The sequence below is a fragment of the Macrobrachium nipponense genome, chromosome 7 (assembly GCF_015104395.2).
Source record: "Macrobrachium nipponense isolate FS-2020 chromosome 7, ASM1510439v2, whole genome shotgun sequence".
Taxonomy (NCBI): Eukaryota; Metazoa; Arthropoda; class Malacostraca; order Decapoda; family Palaemonidae; genus Macrobrachium; species Macrobrachium nipponense.
Genome location: NC_061109.1, coordinates 39,299,903 through 39,316,902, shown reverse-complemented (window position 1 = coordinate 39,316,902; position 17,000 = coordinate 39,299,903). Strand labels below are relative to the sequence as shown.

The 17,000-nt window shown below is 33.7% G+C and overlaps 1 protein-coding gene across 1 annotated transcript in view; it reads left to right on the top strand.

Annotated features, from left to right (window-relative positions):
- Window positions 1-109: 109 nt before the first annotated feature.
- Window positions 110-17,000, top strand: part of LOC135217773 (receptor-type tyrosine-protein phosphatase alpha-like) — an 18,739-nt gene continuing 1,848 nt past the window's right edge. The window contains exons 1-4 of the mRNA XM_064253799.1: window positions 110-1,868; window positions 6,950-7,071; window positions 7,849-8,037; window positions 11,480-11,564. Coding sequence (XP_064109869.1) covers window positions 7,042-7,071; window positions 7,849-8,037; window positions 11,480-11,564 — 304 coding nt within the window. The 5' untranslated portion in view covers window positions 110-1,868; window positions 6,950-7,041. The remainder of the gene's footprint in view (window positions 1,869-6,949; window positions 7,072-7,848; window positions 8,038-11,479; window positions 11,565-17,000) is intronic.

Below are 17,000 nucleotides of genomic sequence, written 5' to 3'. Positions count from 1 at the left end.
GGAAATCTGGTTTGTTTTATGGACCACTTTTCAGTGACATGGCTATGATATATGAGGAACAACAGTTTCTCATGAATTATTTCAAATTCCGTATCCTTAAATCTAGAAGAATAAATCTTTATGGTGCATAGAAATGTGTTGCTTTCCGGTGTAATCTATGCTCATGTATAACTAAAGAAATGTATGTAATGTATCGAGAAAATGAGCTATCTACATATTGTGAACTCGTAGGTTGTGATATCCCTAATTATCCCAGGTTGGAATTCTGTTGTCTCCTTCGCAAGCTACATCAGATTTAATAATTTGTTCAAGGTCATTTAATTTGTGCATATCAGATTTCAGGAAGTTGGAATATCTTAGACACGTAATGAAGACCATCTTTTTAGATTTAATGGGCTTTATTATTTTGTTTTAAAATACTCTCTGTATAGATTTGCTAGAACTCACTAAAGAGAACTGCCCACGTTACAGCCAAATTTCTGTATAATATCCAGACAAGATGAAAAATATGTTGCTGAAAATGCATGGTTTCGCTAATTTTAAACTTTTCCAAGTCCTTTTCCTCATCCAGACATCCCTTTTCAAAGTTGGGTTAGCCTCCTTCACCGCCATACTGTGGCATTTTACTTGTGATCCCATAAACTTCCTTTGCCGTTACATTCTTCAACCTCTTAATTGTTCATTGCACATTTGTCAACATCCCCTTTCACAAGTATTCTTAGCCTTACACTTAGCTTTTTGATTCCTAAGTCATTCAATTTTGCCTCTTTTCTGACCTCCATCAACCCTAGACAACATTAACTTCAGATAGCATCCGTCCAAATCCATCTTTTATTCTAAGATCCCTTCGCTCGTCAATCCTTCTTTCACCATTTACTTCCCTCAGAGCAACTTTTTACTCTCATTAGAGTTGTTCACTTTCCCTCCTCTCTATCTTGACTTGCTTCAACCACATAATGATCAATATTGCCTGGCACTCCTTTTATGAGATATACTTATAAATATTCTTTGGAGACCATATATTTGCAAGAATCAAGCCTCATCCCAGATATATTTTAATTCCTACTAACAGCACCAGCTTCTGTGTCATCTACCTTTGCATTAATACGACCTAATACAAAAATTCTTTCATGTTCTCCAGATTCAGACTTTCAAATAGATTGTCTTTCACTGTCATTCTTTTCCTTTCAAGGAACTATTTAGTACACTCACTATTTTAACTTGTACTCCAAGCACAATCTGTCTCAAGTGCATTTGCATTAAATCACCCACCCCCAAAAATCTTTTAGACTACAAATGCTACTCGTTCCCTGCCAGCACCCCTTTCAACTACCCTGGATATGATGGGTTGCAAGAGACATCCAAGCTGCTCAAACTAAAAAAAAAAAAACATTGTGAACAGTGCTCTCAAAAACGAGGAATTTAGGAGCGAGTTTGCTTTTCTGTGACTGATTGCAAACCCTTAAAACATTTATTAGTATTTTATTTCTTTTCTAATGAAATTCAGTATCTGTACACACCCTGAAAGCAAAATCCATGCTATGAGATATTTGGTATCTGTTCTGCCACATGATTGGTGATAATTCTGTCATTTTCTTTTCCTCGAATCCCAGCGGAACAAAGTGTGTGATAGCCATTAGCGTTGGGAGAGGGGTCTCTTCCAACAAGGGGTTCACAACTTTTTATTAGGTGTCTATGCATATATATGTTTGTGTTTAATGTGAGCTATTGTTGCTACAGTACTTTGTATGGTTTATCTTGCAGAAGATCTTATGAGGTCATGTTCTAACTACCCTTTTATTATTATTATTTCACTAGATATAAAAACCCAGACAAACTAGTTCACATCAAATCCCGAGTATTGGCAGGTAAGTTTTCTTTCTTATGTTTATTATGATTATCTTTCATGAATGGTCATTCTTGTTAAGGTGCTATTTTGTGAATTCTGGTAGGAACATCATGCCAAGTGTCTGTAATATTAATAATGAAATATCCATTTCTAATTATTGTTTTGCTTTGTTGTGCCGATCAGTGATGCATTCTTTTGAAGCTTTTCTGAAAATATATTCATTTGATACTGTACATTTATGTATTTCAAATTTTGCCTATCTTCCTTTTGCATGCACATGTCAAGCTTGCTTTATATGGATACTTTTTCATTTTGGATAATAATATCAGATTAAACCAAGATTCAGAGTCTAGATTAGATTTTGAATAAATGTTTTTTAAATTCAGAGAATATAGAATTTCAGAACAAAAGCTTATCCCTTTTCTAGATAAAAGAATTTATAATTGAAATTACAGTATGAAGAATAACAAATGCAGATGCTTAAGAACTCATTTTTCTATTTAAGCAAAAAGCCAGAAATGAGGAATATTTTGGTACTACATACTATGGCCATGAGGAAAGTGAAACAGCAGACTCTATGGTATTTTCAAGCAAGCTTCATACAGTAGAACAAAAATGACAAAGAAGACTCAGTTTTATTAATAACTAAGGTTGAAGAAGTACGATATAACCATTTTAATATACATACAAATGTGGGTTGTATAGATTTTTGAAAACAGTATTTGTATATCTTGTTATTACACTACTATGGACTGATAAACCACGTGTTTTTCCAAGTTTTAGAAAAAGAGCAATATTCTTTTGGCTCTGTTGTAACTGAATATTTTTGTCAATTTATTCTGGCATTTAATTCTTACATGTAAGATCCAAATAAAGTTTTTCGATTATTAAATAGGAATTTATAAACTGTTACTACCATATTGAGGACAATTTCTATTAAGCATGTTTTTATTACACTGATTATATGAAAGGTTGCATTTACTTTAACTTTTTTTATCATTAATTTGATTGACTCAGATTTGAAGAACTTGCACAGAGTTATTGGGTAATTCTTTCATTTTGTCACTGTTATTATGAAATGTCTTCACTGCTTTATTTTAGCAAGTATTCAAAATATGAGCTGAATAACACAAGTTCCTACCAATTTTTCCAGTTTTCTATATTTCATCATCCAGGAATAGTAAAGGTCTGACAACATGTAGTTCTGGCAAGAATATGGACGAGACCATAGATTCTTATAATTAATATGATGTACTGAAAAATAATCCACTGAAGTTAAATTATATGCTGCTGTTTTTTGTACATTGTATTTATACTAAAAATATTCATGTTTGATGATAGTATTCAAAAAGGGAAGCAACTCTTAACTTTTTCTAGCATCAATATGATACATGGGACTTGTTCATTAAATTTTTCCAAGAGGTTGTTTATATCTACAGTTTTAAATGTGAGAGGATTAGTGGAAGGGTTACCCATTGCCACTACAACACATTTAATTTTTCCATTAGGTCTGTTGAATTAATCATGGAAATAACAACTTTTTTAGACTAAACTTTATCAGAAAGATAATTTTAGGTCTCAAAGGATTATTTTCTCCATGTATTTTAACCAGGCTGTATGAATATGGTGATGATGGAGAATTTGTGAAAAAACGGACACACTAGTTTTGTTGTTGTTCAGCGTTCATCTTACAGTACTGTTGAGTTACTTCAGTACTCCATAGATAAGAGGTTTTTGTTTAGTGTTGTGGATATATTACTACGATCACTTAATAAATTTTCCATTTTTGAAATGCGAGTAATGATATCCATCATTGTTATATTACTGTAGTGAATAGTGTAGTGAATAGTTTTATCCCTTATCATTTCACCATTTAGGGAAAAATAATCTTATAGGGAATTTTAATGATAAAGTAGTCCTTTTACAAAATCAAAATACTGATGTTGAAGGTCACTGAATTTTTCAGGGGACAACAGGAAAGATGTTGTGAACTAAACATTTGGCCCAACTAAAATAGCACATGATAGACCATACCCCAAAGCACACAACTTCCTCACTGACAATTTGATAAGTCATGTCACCACACAAACCTTTCTTATCCTTTAAATTCGGTTGCTATCCTCAGTAAATTTCTCGAGTTTCCTAACTAGTTTTGGTTGTTGATCCTTCAGCCTTTTGAATAATTTCCATACATTTATTATAATGGAAAAATCCACATTAACAGTAGTTAGTAGTTTGCTTGAAAATACCTTAGAGATAAGGCAAAAGATCTTATACTCAATTGTTTCACTTTCCTTGTGGTCACTAGTTACGTTATATTCCACATTATTATTCTTACGACACGTTATACTTAATGAGGGCCACATATTCTTTTACTATCTTTTATCCTATCCTTGCTTCAAAATGTGAACATTTTCTCCAAGATCTTATTCTGTGCATACTCTTCAAGAACTCATCTCAGGTTCCTGAGGAAGTGCCTAGATAAGTACTAAATACTTTCAAAGTCATTATAACCTTCCGGCCTGCGAATGTATGATGAAGATCCTTTCCTTAAATTCAACACCCTTATATTAAAAAAATCACAAAGAAAAAGACACTCTTCAAAGAATTTTCTCGGGACAAAGAAATTGCTTTGTCTCCAGAAGATTCTTTGAAGAGTGTCTTTTTCTTTGTGATTTTTTTTTAATATAAGGGTGCTGAATTTAAGGAAAGGATCTTCATCATACATTCGCAGGCCGAAAAGGTATAATAACTTTGAAAGTATTTTGTACTTATCTAGGCACTTCCTTGAAAGTATTTAGTACTTATCTAGGCACTTCCTTGAAAGTATTTAGTACTTATCTAGGCACTTCCTTGAAAGTATTTAGTACTTATCTAGGCACTTCCTTGAAAGTATTTAGTACTTATCTAGGCACTTCCTCAGGAACCTGAGATGAGTTCTTGAAGAGTATGCACAGAATAAGATCTTGGAGAAAATGGTTACATTTAAAACAAGGATAGGATAAAAGATAGTAACTGCATAACGTGTCACAAGAACAATAATGTGGTATATAATGTAACTAGTGACCACAAGGAAAGTGAAACAATTGAATATAAGATCTTTTGCCTTATCTCTAAGGTATTTTCAAGCAAACTACTAACATGGAACAAAAGCATACTAAAAAGTCAGATTTACAAACAACAACTAAGATTAAAGGGATGGATAACCATTTTGATGCATAAAGAGGTTATTACATTTTATAGTAAACTTTCTGGGGGTCAACTTAGGTACTTAGATAAAAGAAGGAGAGGCAAAGGACATTAACAAGGATTACTGAGGTTGATTTTAGACATCATGTATAGAATGGGATCAAGAGCACTGTATATGTTAAGAACTTGGGTTAAATTAACATGATTTTCATTTGTTAGTTGTATTAGTACGGATTGTAAATAATATTTAGAAGTAATATTTGAATGGTTACTGATATATTACTCTTCCAAGTGATTTTTTTATGCATGGGAGCTTTTTGAACAACGTTGCATTCTTAAGATTATTCAAATGCCTGTGCTATGGTTTCAGTTATTTAGATGATAGTTTGGTTATGATACCAATTGCACTATATCTAAATAACTTATGGGAAAAAATTGAATGAAGGAATCCCGTCCGTCAAGTTCACTCCATAAGCTTAAAAATAAAACTGTTATCAGATGTGAACATTTTCAGTGAAAATTTAAATTTAAATTTTTGTAAATTATTTTTCAGGGTATCATATTAATATGAGGATCTTGGTATTCTCCAGTTTCCCTGTGAACATTGCTTTGTCAGTCCTGAATGTTTAGATAATGATTTCAAAAACATTACATAAATAGGCAGCGATTTGTGGTATCCAATTCATATTTCCTAGTCATACTACTCTAGAGGTGTGAGCACATTTCTTTTTAAATAAAAAGAGAGGGAAGCCAAAATTACCTAAGAATAACATTCATCTGTTCTATGCTTAATTTTATTGCCTTTAAATCCACCAAATCATATAATAAAACTAAAAATTAGCTTATAAGTAATTGTCTTTACCTGGGTAGCAATATTGTTTATAAAATCCTATGTATGAATTTGTAATTTTATAAGTTAAAGACAAGTAAGGAATTAAACTTCAGAACAAATCAGATATACATTCAATAAGAATTGCCTAAAAGAATAGAGCTCTTTTTTAAATTAAAGAAAAACTCATAGTTGATTGGCCCCATCATAGCCGTATAATAAAATGTAAAAATATTATTTCTTGAAATGGATTCTCCATTACTATATATATATATATATATATATATATATAATATATATATATATATATATATGTGTGTGTGTGTGTGTGTGTGTGTGTGTGTGTGTGTGTTTATGTATGTATATATATGTTGTACCTTGAAAATTTGTTGGAAATAGCAATGAAGACTTAGGTATTCCTTTCACTTAAATGGTTATGTCACTAAATAGCATGTGACAATACTTTCTGCTAAGGCCACAGAAAAAATTAAAGAAAGGAGTACTGAATGCCTTAGTGCTACTTCCAACACATTTTCAAGGTACAATATATATTTTAATGTATATATATAATATTAATTATATACATTACATACATATATATATATATTATATATATAATAAACTACTATATATATTTTACTATATATATATATGTATTAATAATTATATCATACATACATAAATATAATAATAATATAATATATATATATATATATATATATATATATATATATATATACATACATACACACACACACTCACACAACATACATACATGCATAATGTATATATAGGCAGTCACTGGTTAATGGTGGGGGATCTGTTCGCATGGCTTCATGGAAAGCAAAAAAAATCAGATCGCCGATAACCGTAGCCGCTGATAACTGGGGACTGTCTTATGTGTGTGTGTGTGTGTATGTGTATATATATATATATATATATATATATATATATATATATATATATATAAAATTTCGTGATTCAGTTTTATATATATATATATATATATATATATATATATATATATATATATATATATATATATATATATATATTTTGCAGTAAATTATTTTTTATTGCAGCACCTGATGCACTAACAGGAACCTCACTCTCAGCCTCAACACCAGCTGTCAGAAGTAGAAGTCCATCTTATATTGTCCCTTCATCTTTTAGTATGTCGTCACTTGCGAATAACAATGATGGGGTTTGTGTGTTCTTTTTTTTTTAAGTCTCTTTTTTATAAGATTATATTTTTCATGTTATGACAGTAATGTCACATATGTGTTTAAAACTTATTGATTTGAATTGTAATCTGAAAAATTTGGATCCAAGCCTAATGTTCAAGTCATTGAACTGACACAAAGTGCATAAGCTCATTATTGTTATTTTTATTGGACTAATGGGATTTTGTTAGTAATCCATGTTCGTATATTCTGGAGCTGCTTTGATTTTGTTGTTGCTTAATTTATCATGGAAACTAAATGAATAACTAAGGGCAGGTAAGTTTAACATTGTCGTTCAAACACAAAAAAATAGTGTTAGTACAGAATCAACTGGTCCAATGCATGGTTTATATTGCAAACAACTTTAATCTGCTAAAAGCAGTAAATTTATTATGCATTTAATGCTGTGACATAAGTGGCAGTTTTTGTGTGGGAGCTGTTCTAATTGTCTACGTATTTTCAAGTTTTACTTCAGTTTGATCTTACATTTAGGAAAATACTTAATTGTATCAGAACTGTTTGAGGAGTAGCTCTTTCGTTTTAATATAATCTTACTTGAAATTTCTGCAGCTTCATATCAGTCAGTATTTGTTTTAAATAGCTTGCAAATTTTTTGTTACCTTATGTTAGATATTTTTTTAAAATGAATTTTAATACACACACAAAAAAAAATGATCCATCGAATAACCTTTAACTCATTATTTCAGACCTACAGTATTTGAAGCTGATGACATTAATTTAATTAATTTAACTTCCAGCCTCTGCCACAAAATGTTCCCTTACAAGAGAACACAGGAGATGAATGTATATATGCTAACGTATCGCTACAAGAGAACGCAGGTGATGAATGTATATATGCTAACATGTCGCGTCGTATCCCGTTCAGTGAAGTAGAGAGGTATTTGAATATGACCATCAACTCCGAGAAAGCTTTGCAGGAGTTTAAGGTAAGCTTTTGCCTTCTTACAATTCTTACACTTGTTTTTTTATTTTATTTTACACCAAAGTTAGTAATGATCCAAAAATCGTTTTTAAAAAATCAGTTACATTCGTAGTGGGGAAAGAAACTTATGATCCTTTTTATTTTGATTATTAAATTTAATTGATGATGCTAAAACCTTAACGTTGTAACTTAGAAAAAATTAAATTAAGGAAATAAGATTTTGTAAACTTTTAGTTAATTTATGGACAGAATACAAATCCATTTAATGTTGGTAATGATGTAGGCAACATATCAGCTGTAGTGACTAATTTATTTAGCATGACAAGGTACAAGGCATAATAAGAACAGCTTGTTATCTATAAAAGTCATGTTGGCTGATATTTAGTGACTTCACTGTGGGTCAGTGGCTATCCTTTTTTACACGATCTCGTAAAGAATGGGTTAGGATCTTTGCATTATAAGTTTTGATAATGATACCAATCGGGTACAGAACTAGAAGAAAGTTTTGATTTAGAAAGTAATATCGTGAAAATACTTCTGTAGTGAAGTATATTCTACAAAAATGTTTCGCTGTAAAATATTTTATTAAAATACTAGGGATTGTTTTTGTCCTGTTCTTTCATAGGACATCATCCTCCTTCTTATTTTTTTATTTTGAAGAAAGTTGAGAGTACATTTTATAGTAACTCTGTACTCTTGCTTCCAATACCTTGCCAATACTACCACTTAAGTGTAAACATTCGGTAGGCTTATAAACAACCATCACACTTTAAACTGAAAACTTGATGCAAAAGACATATACGTACCTAGCTTATTTTCCTTTATTGGTACCACTACTGTAGACAGTATAAATACATTAAAAAAAAATTATCATACTAAACTGGATAAAAATGAGTATCACTTTCTTGTTCATTTTTCCATAAACCCTTTATATAACACATTCTTTAAAATACCTTGTACACATAAAAAAAAAGCAAGGCCTTTTTCTTATTTTGACAGAATAGTATAAAATGCTTTGTACAAAAAATACAAGCCCTTTTCTTTTTTATTTTGTCCAAAACACAGTCTTTAAAATACAGTACATCGTACGCACTCTCTGTCACCTATCTGAGTGCGCTGCACATAGTACGTATTCACGATGGCTGAACTTTTAAAAACTTGTGGTGAGAATGTGTGCAAGTCCTCTTCCCCTCCTCAAGATTGACTGTGTCATCGAGACAAGCAACATCATCATCTGCTTGCTGTGACTCCCTGTAAACATTAAGCGGTAAAGTAGCCAGAAGAGGTGTAGAGCGGCCTAGAGGGTCAGGGTCATCAAAATGGGTTAGCAGCATATTTCATTCTTGCCCTGCATACTAACGATTGTCCTGAATTTGATGACTTTTCTAGGGACATACCTTACTAAAATAAACATCAGCATTTCATTCCATTTCTTGGGATCTTGATTATACTTGCAGACTTCGGGCTTGATAATGGCCGAACATCAGTGAACAAGAGGTATAATTTATTGCCAAATTATGTGTCCGTTCCTTAATTATCTGGACAAAATTAGAGGATAGTACACAGAAATCGAGAGCAGACAGGGCATGTTGACCTGTGGAATTTAAATTGAGCCACTCGCTGTGCTTTGCTTTGCAGTTGCCACAAATAATGAATGGAGTTTTAGAATCCTGTGACTGAGCCTTACTAATTCCTTCCATGAGAGAGAGTCACGTATAGAGACTTTGATATTTGGATTGCTGTAAACAGCAAATACGTAAACATTGTACAACTTATTGAAAATTTGGACTTGGTGTATAGAGCTGTACCTTCTGCACGTGGAGTGTTAGGACGATAAGTGAAGTCAGGGCCATCAAACCGTGGGATTGAAAATTCAACCTTTGACATAGTACTTGAAGGTGCCTCAGATATAAGCATCAAATCATAGTAATGGGCACAGCTCTGGAGATCAAGAAATTTTACCTAAAGCCTCAAATATTTGAGTAATGTACTCTGTAGTTTTTCTTACAGTAATGAGTAGCAGGCACTTAGAAAATTAACAAACAACTAGAAGCAAAACTATTAGGTGAATTCATAACAACAGCATCATAGTAAAAATCTACAGAGCAACAAACAGTAAAATCAACAACAGTAGTATATACATTATTGACAGTAATTTAATTGAAAGTATGAATAAAGCTGACTATGTCGTTAAAAATGTGCAGGAAGCAACTGGTCAAATAGTTGGAGCCTAGACACCTTATAAGGCAAACAAGAAACCTGTCAAGGCAATAAGGATGAATTTAGAAATAATATAAATTTTAGAAGGAAATGATTGGGTAAAGGAGAAAGGCTCTCCTGTTATCCTACATACTCTTAAAAAAACAGGTAAGTGAACGAAAAAGAGGAAGAATACCTAACTGTACCATCAAACAAGGGTACTGGAACTTGTACATAATAAAATACTGCAATCATGCACAATTCAAAGAGAGAGTGAGTAATACCAATACCTTCATGCATATAAATAGCCTATAACACAAACTTGTAATTTCCCTTTCTCCCTTAACATTTCTCATTTTTTATTTTATGATGAAAAAACACTAAAAGTTATAAATCAGAAGAGAGAGAACGAGTGATAGCTTTCACGATTATTGGCTTAAAAAGCATAAGATCTCTCAACACGTCACCACACGTCTTTCTCTCTCTTTCAGTTGCTTGATGTGGGTATGTCTTCAGTTCAATAGCACATGGTAGAAGTTGCTGGGCAGGGAAACTTCCATGTTGTTTTTAAGCTTTGTGATTTTTTGCTTTTTAATGGCTTATAGACATATGTATCATAAATATGTCTTTCTCTGATTGGCTACATCCGGAAAGTATCAATACACTTGGTAAAGATCCATTCCCCCCTCTCTGTGTACAGACAGGGAGCAGCTGGGGAAAGACTAGTAAACCTCCACACAAGTTTTTTAAAGTCCAACCATTGTGAACACCAAGGCAGCATACACAGCTAAGCAATGGAGAAAAAGCATTTTTTTATTTGTGGTTTGCTTACTGTGTACAATGTATTGGAGAGACTATGTTGTGACAGGTTTGGCCAAAATGAGAAAGAAAGTGATAATCATTTTTATCCAGTGGTGTAACCTACCATATAGTCTTACATACAAGGGGAAAAAATAAGATTAGTTTTTTTAAGTTATTAAACAGCATGCAGTATATTGTTACAGATCAGTGAAAATAAGGTAAGTAATTAAGTTTTCAATTTAAGGTGTGGCGGTTGTTGTTCATAAGCTTATTGAGTGTTTATGTTTTTACAATAGGCGAGTAAGTGTAATGAGTTGCAATTTTACTCACGTAGAGTTTTTTTATTTTACCATCAGAATTTTCACCTTATGTGACAAGGTCTTGGCTCTATTAATCCGGGTAAACAAGGGATTATTTATTTTATTAATTTGTTTTATTTATTTTAGATCATTCCAGACTACCTGAAAGATATGACAGTTGGAACTCAACCATTAAACAAGAAGAAGAATAGATACAGAAATAACCTCCCATGTAAGTCATTACAAAGTCATCAGTAAGAAGAGTAGTAGTAAAAATAATAATAAATTCTATATCCCATTCATAAAATAAAATGAGAATTCCACGCACGTTTCATGCAGTTATGGACCTTGATATAATCTAGCACATCCTTCGTAGACTGCGTATTCATGTTCAGGTTCATCAGGTTTACCTTTCAGTTCACCCATAACCATTCGATGGATGAGCGTCTACACGTAAAGAGTAGAACTATCAGTCGGACTGTCAGCTCTAGGTCATTGTTCCCAGTGCTCACCTAGTGTTTGTTGCTGTAATACTATACGGCAGCAATGGACCATGAAGCCTATTTTCACTAGTACCACCTTTTATAAAAAGGTATTACACTGCCCTAGGCCTATACCAAATTGTTTGTACCACTCACTTACTTAATCCTCCGGCACCTACGGGATACATAGGGACTCAATGAATTCATGCCATATGTCTCTTTCCTGTGCCATCTCTCTGAGCTCAACCCAATTCTCAGATCCAACCTCCCTCATCAACCACGTTTCTCTTGGTCTACCACGTCCTCTACAGCCCCAGCAGCTTCCATTCAGGTACATCCTGGACTAACTCATCTTCTCTTCTTAAAATATGCCACATCTGTCTCCGTCTTGATAATCTAACCATATCATTCACACTGCGCACCCCTGTCTCTTCGCAAATTGCCGCATTTGTTATATGCCGTTGCCATTTGATTCCCCAAATCCTTCTCAATGCTGTATTCTCAAAGGCAAGAAATTTTGCATCAGTTGTTACAGCACTGTACCACGACTGGTGCCCATAAGTTAATATCAATCTTATAAGTGAAGTGTATATTTTGATTTTGCAGTGAACTGATATTTAATTTTAATTCCAAACTGTTTTTAGCATGCCCAGTGCTTGTTCTGCCCTCCCTATTCTCTCCCTGAATTCTGTAACTAGTGATCCATTGCTGGTAATAATGGTTCCCAAATATTTGAAAGTGTCTGAGTTGGGTAATATTACTTCTCCGATAAAACAGTTCGTCTGATCACCACTCTGAATCTGCATGACCTCAGTCTTTCTCTGGTTGATCATCAATCCAACCTCTCTCCCCTCCAGTACTAACCTATCAATCATTTCCTGCATTTCAGCCATAATCTCTGGTCCCCTTTCCATTGAATGCCATTGTTCATTCCTTGCATTACCTTGGTCATAACATAATCAATTACCATAATAAACAGTAGAGGGGAAAGTATTCCACCTTGTAGTACTCCAGTCTTGACTTCAAATGCATCTGTAAGACTACCATCAACCATTACCCTACAACAAGTTCCACTATGCATATCCATTATGATGTTTACAATCTTTTCTGGTATACCATAGTGCCGAATCTTTCTTAACATACTACGTGAAATACTATCAAATGCTTTCTCAAAATGCACAAAGGTGATTTTAGTTCGTTACACTGTTGAGCTGTATGTCGTAGAATAAAAATCTGATCGTCACATCCTCTACTCTTTTCGAAGAATTCAATCTATTACAGGTTCTATTCTATTCAATATTACCTTGGAAAAAACTTTCATACCTACTGATGACAATATGATCCCTCACCAATTCCCACAGTCTCTCAAATCTCCCTTCTTGGGTACTCTTAACAATAATTCCTTTCTTTTTCTATGCAACAGGCTTGACTTCATCCCGCCACACATGATTGAATAATTAATTGAACACAGCGGGTGTTTGAATCTCATCAGACTTCAACATTTCAGGTGCAATACCATCCATTCCTTGTGACTTATAGTTTTTCAGTTGTTTGATTGCCAAAACGACCTCTGCCAATCTAAAGTCACTTACGTCTATAGGAAGATCATGGTTGGCCTCAAGGATGTCTTCCTCGTTTGGTGGGGTTGAAAATCTTCTAACTAAGGAATTTGTAATTAGAGCTAGATGGAAAGAGCATTTTGAACAGACACTAAATATATATATTTAGTGTCTGTTCAAAATGCTCTTTCCATCTAACTCTAATTTCAGATTCCTTAGCTACAAGATTTCCATTTTTGTTTCTGACAGATAATTCACCTCTCTTCCTCTTCTTCCTCTTCTTTCCAGTGATTTCTCGAATACCCTCATATGCACATCTTATACTTCTTCCATCTCCTCTATTTAGATTATGTTCTGTCTTATCTGCAGTAGAATCACATGGCATTTTTTTATATATGATTTGGACTCTTAGTGGTCTACAAATAGCACTGCAGAGTTTAACAATGAAATGAATTAGGCCTATACGTACATAGTTTATTCATACTCTGGTCCAAGCAGCTGAGATCTTTCCCAGGCAAAATCAAGCAGTGAACTGCCATAAAATTGTAGGTTACTTGTCCAAACATGCAATCATCTGTCAGTCTGTCGAAAAAACTATAGGTAATTGAATCAGTTCATGAATTGATGAACTGACAGGTGGACTAACAGGTAAACCTGTTCGTGACTACCCAGCCTTAATCTCATAGCCAAGCCATCTAATCACGATAGTAATGATGTAGTTACTATATTGATTGCAATGCTCTTATTCTGTTTATGTAGAATTACTTTGCTATCACTGCATTTGTCAATCGATCTCATTCTGTGCCTGTCTCCTCTATTCAAGTTTTTTTTAGTTTATTCATCTTTTTAAATAGCCTGTTTTACCAGTTGACTACATGAACTGACTAGGATATAAGTTAACCATCACCATTCCTCCACCAACTGCTCTAAGAAAATTGAGTTTTGTATTCATTCATAACAATCAAAGTTGCTTTATTAGCAGTGAGACTTAAATCCAGTATACCATCTCTCATATTCAAAAAGTGTGTACTTGCATATCCTTATTTTTTCCTTGTTATGTCAATGTAAATGCTAATTAGCAAGGAAGACGTGAAACAGTCTTGCGGCTCGTATCATAACCTGCCATTCTTTAGTAGACTACTTATTCTTACACTATGCTCTTGCATTGTAAAATCTCTTATATACTATAATAAACTACCACTTATGGTATACATAATCATTTGTGTGTTTCATATCTCTCAGCATTCTCTAAGCTCATGTACGCCACATAACAAATTTTACTTTTTATTAAGAAAAATTATTGCACTGCTGATTTGTAACAAACATAATCCACTCTCTCCTTGCTTGTCCAAAAGTACAGTGGTCTTATTTGTCACCTCTTTCACTATCTGAATCAAAACTTTGCAAATAGGTTTCCCAATGAGCCGAAAGTTTGTACCCATATAAATATTTCACTCTTTCATGAAAATATTCTTCGTAGTGTGAGAAGGAAGTGCCTCCACATTGTAGGGTAGGCTTATGAATACTTCTGTTGGAGCCATCTATTTCTAGCAGTCAGTCATTTTCTTGAATGTTTCTGTACAAAATTCTCGTCATTTTCATTCACCTTGGGCATGCCATGTTATCAGTCGTTCTGTCTGGCTTCCTGCTAACTTCTTTTGATTTCAGATTAAAACCAGAAGAGTGGCAATGTTTTTTCAGTCATAATTTTATTCACTCTTCCACACACCGCAACAGTCTTCCTGCACCATCAGAACTACCCTTTTTTCATGTATCTGTCATCCACACCAGCTAAAATCTGCAGTTTAACCATTTATGTTTTCTGCAAATCCAGTGTTCATTTTCTCTTGTTCCAAAATTGTGCATACTCTGTACTTTGGAAAAATATTTGTTCTGCTTGTAGATAAGAAGTACAGTTTTTGTGCTGTAAAGTTACTCATTGGCCGTTTAAAGACTTGGTATCATGCAGGACTTGATTCGGTGCTTTAGTCAATTTTGCTGTCTTTATTGGAAAGCATTTACGTAATGAATTTTAAGGACAAAGATGAAGTAGCATGTTCAGGATATGTTATTTATGGGCCCTTTCATTACTGAAGCAAATGAGGAATCCAGTTTAGAAGTAAAATGCAAAATTATGACCATAATAAAAGTTGAAAGGAAAAATTCAGAAGAATGAGGTGAGGTGTTGCAATGGTATAAAGGCGAGAAAAGAGAAACAGATTCTTCTTTACTTATAGGAGATGGTTGTGCGTATAGGACATATTGTTTGACTTATGAATTTTCTTTTACCAAGAAGCTATAATATGTGCCACTTGAGGAAATGGCAGTGACCGCTAATGTTTCTCGGAACAAAGGTTAATGGGACTTTACTTCACTTCAGAAAAGGAAAGGACTAACATTAGTAAGGCCAAGGGTTATACCGCTGTATTTCTGCAGGAATATGACTCAAAATGGCACAACAGTATAGACACCCTGTAATTCCTCCTAGGTAGTTAGTTCAAAGTCAGTCCAAAAGATAGAATATATACTGTGAAATAGCAAGTCTCTCTCTCTCTCTCTCTCTCTCTCTCTCTCTCTCTCTCTCTCTCTCTCTCTCTGCCACAGTATGTATTTGTATTGATTTGAATCTGAATGTAACAGTTCAGTATTGTAATTAATGTAGTGTTACGTTTATTTTTCAATATATGTTCATATGTGTGTGTGTTCACCATGATAAAGTAATGCCCCTCTCTCTCTCTCTCACCACATCTTTTTTGCTTTGATAAAGAATAACAAAGAGAGAGGTAATAAGGCAAGTAAATACTAACATGTTCTTCATGAGAGAGAGAGAGAGAGAGAGAGAACAGCAGCAGCAGCAGGGACAATGTAAGTGCATTGCTGTGTATAGTTTCAGTCTGTCTTCTGCTTAATGCATCAATTTGTGTCTGCTTGTTTCTCTGTCATCTACTAAATTGATGTATGGATTCAAGAACTTCACATGACTGTTTTAGTTAAGTAAACACATATAGTGTATGGTTCAGGATTGACTATTTTTAATATTAAAACTGAAAAGTAGGTATATATTAAGTTGATAATGAATGTCGCAGTGACAGTTCAGGATACACAAATGGCATTTTAGAAGGATATCTGTCATGCAACCAGCAATTCAAATAATGTACAACTCTGGTCCTAAGGCACCCATTGTGATGGATTGTACTGTAATAATGGTAAGTGCTAATATTCTTAATAAAATTTAAGAGTTTGGCGAGGTACAGATTATGGTGGTCTAGGGCGTTAGGGTATATGCAAGGCCTTTGTATAGGCCTTGTGTATATGTGAACCTACTATAGTCGAACCAAAATGTCGTGGCGGATGACGAGAGGTGTCATCAGAATGCTTCGTATTTGAATCTAAAAGTTTAGGTCTTTTTCCCTGGTAGAAAAAGGCAAAATCTCATCGGTATAGTAAAGCCGGATTAAGTTCTGTACTAGATGGTGCGAGACCAGTCCCTCCACCCACACTTTCGTTTCTTGCCTTTATTTTTCTTTTTCCTTTCATATAAATTATCATGAATAGTTGACATACCTCTGGGATACTGGTAGCTTCACGGGCCCAATCGTAAACTCTCGTCACATCGGTCAATGGCTC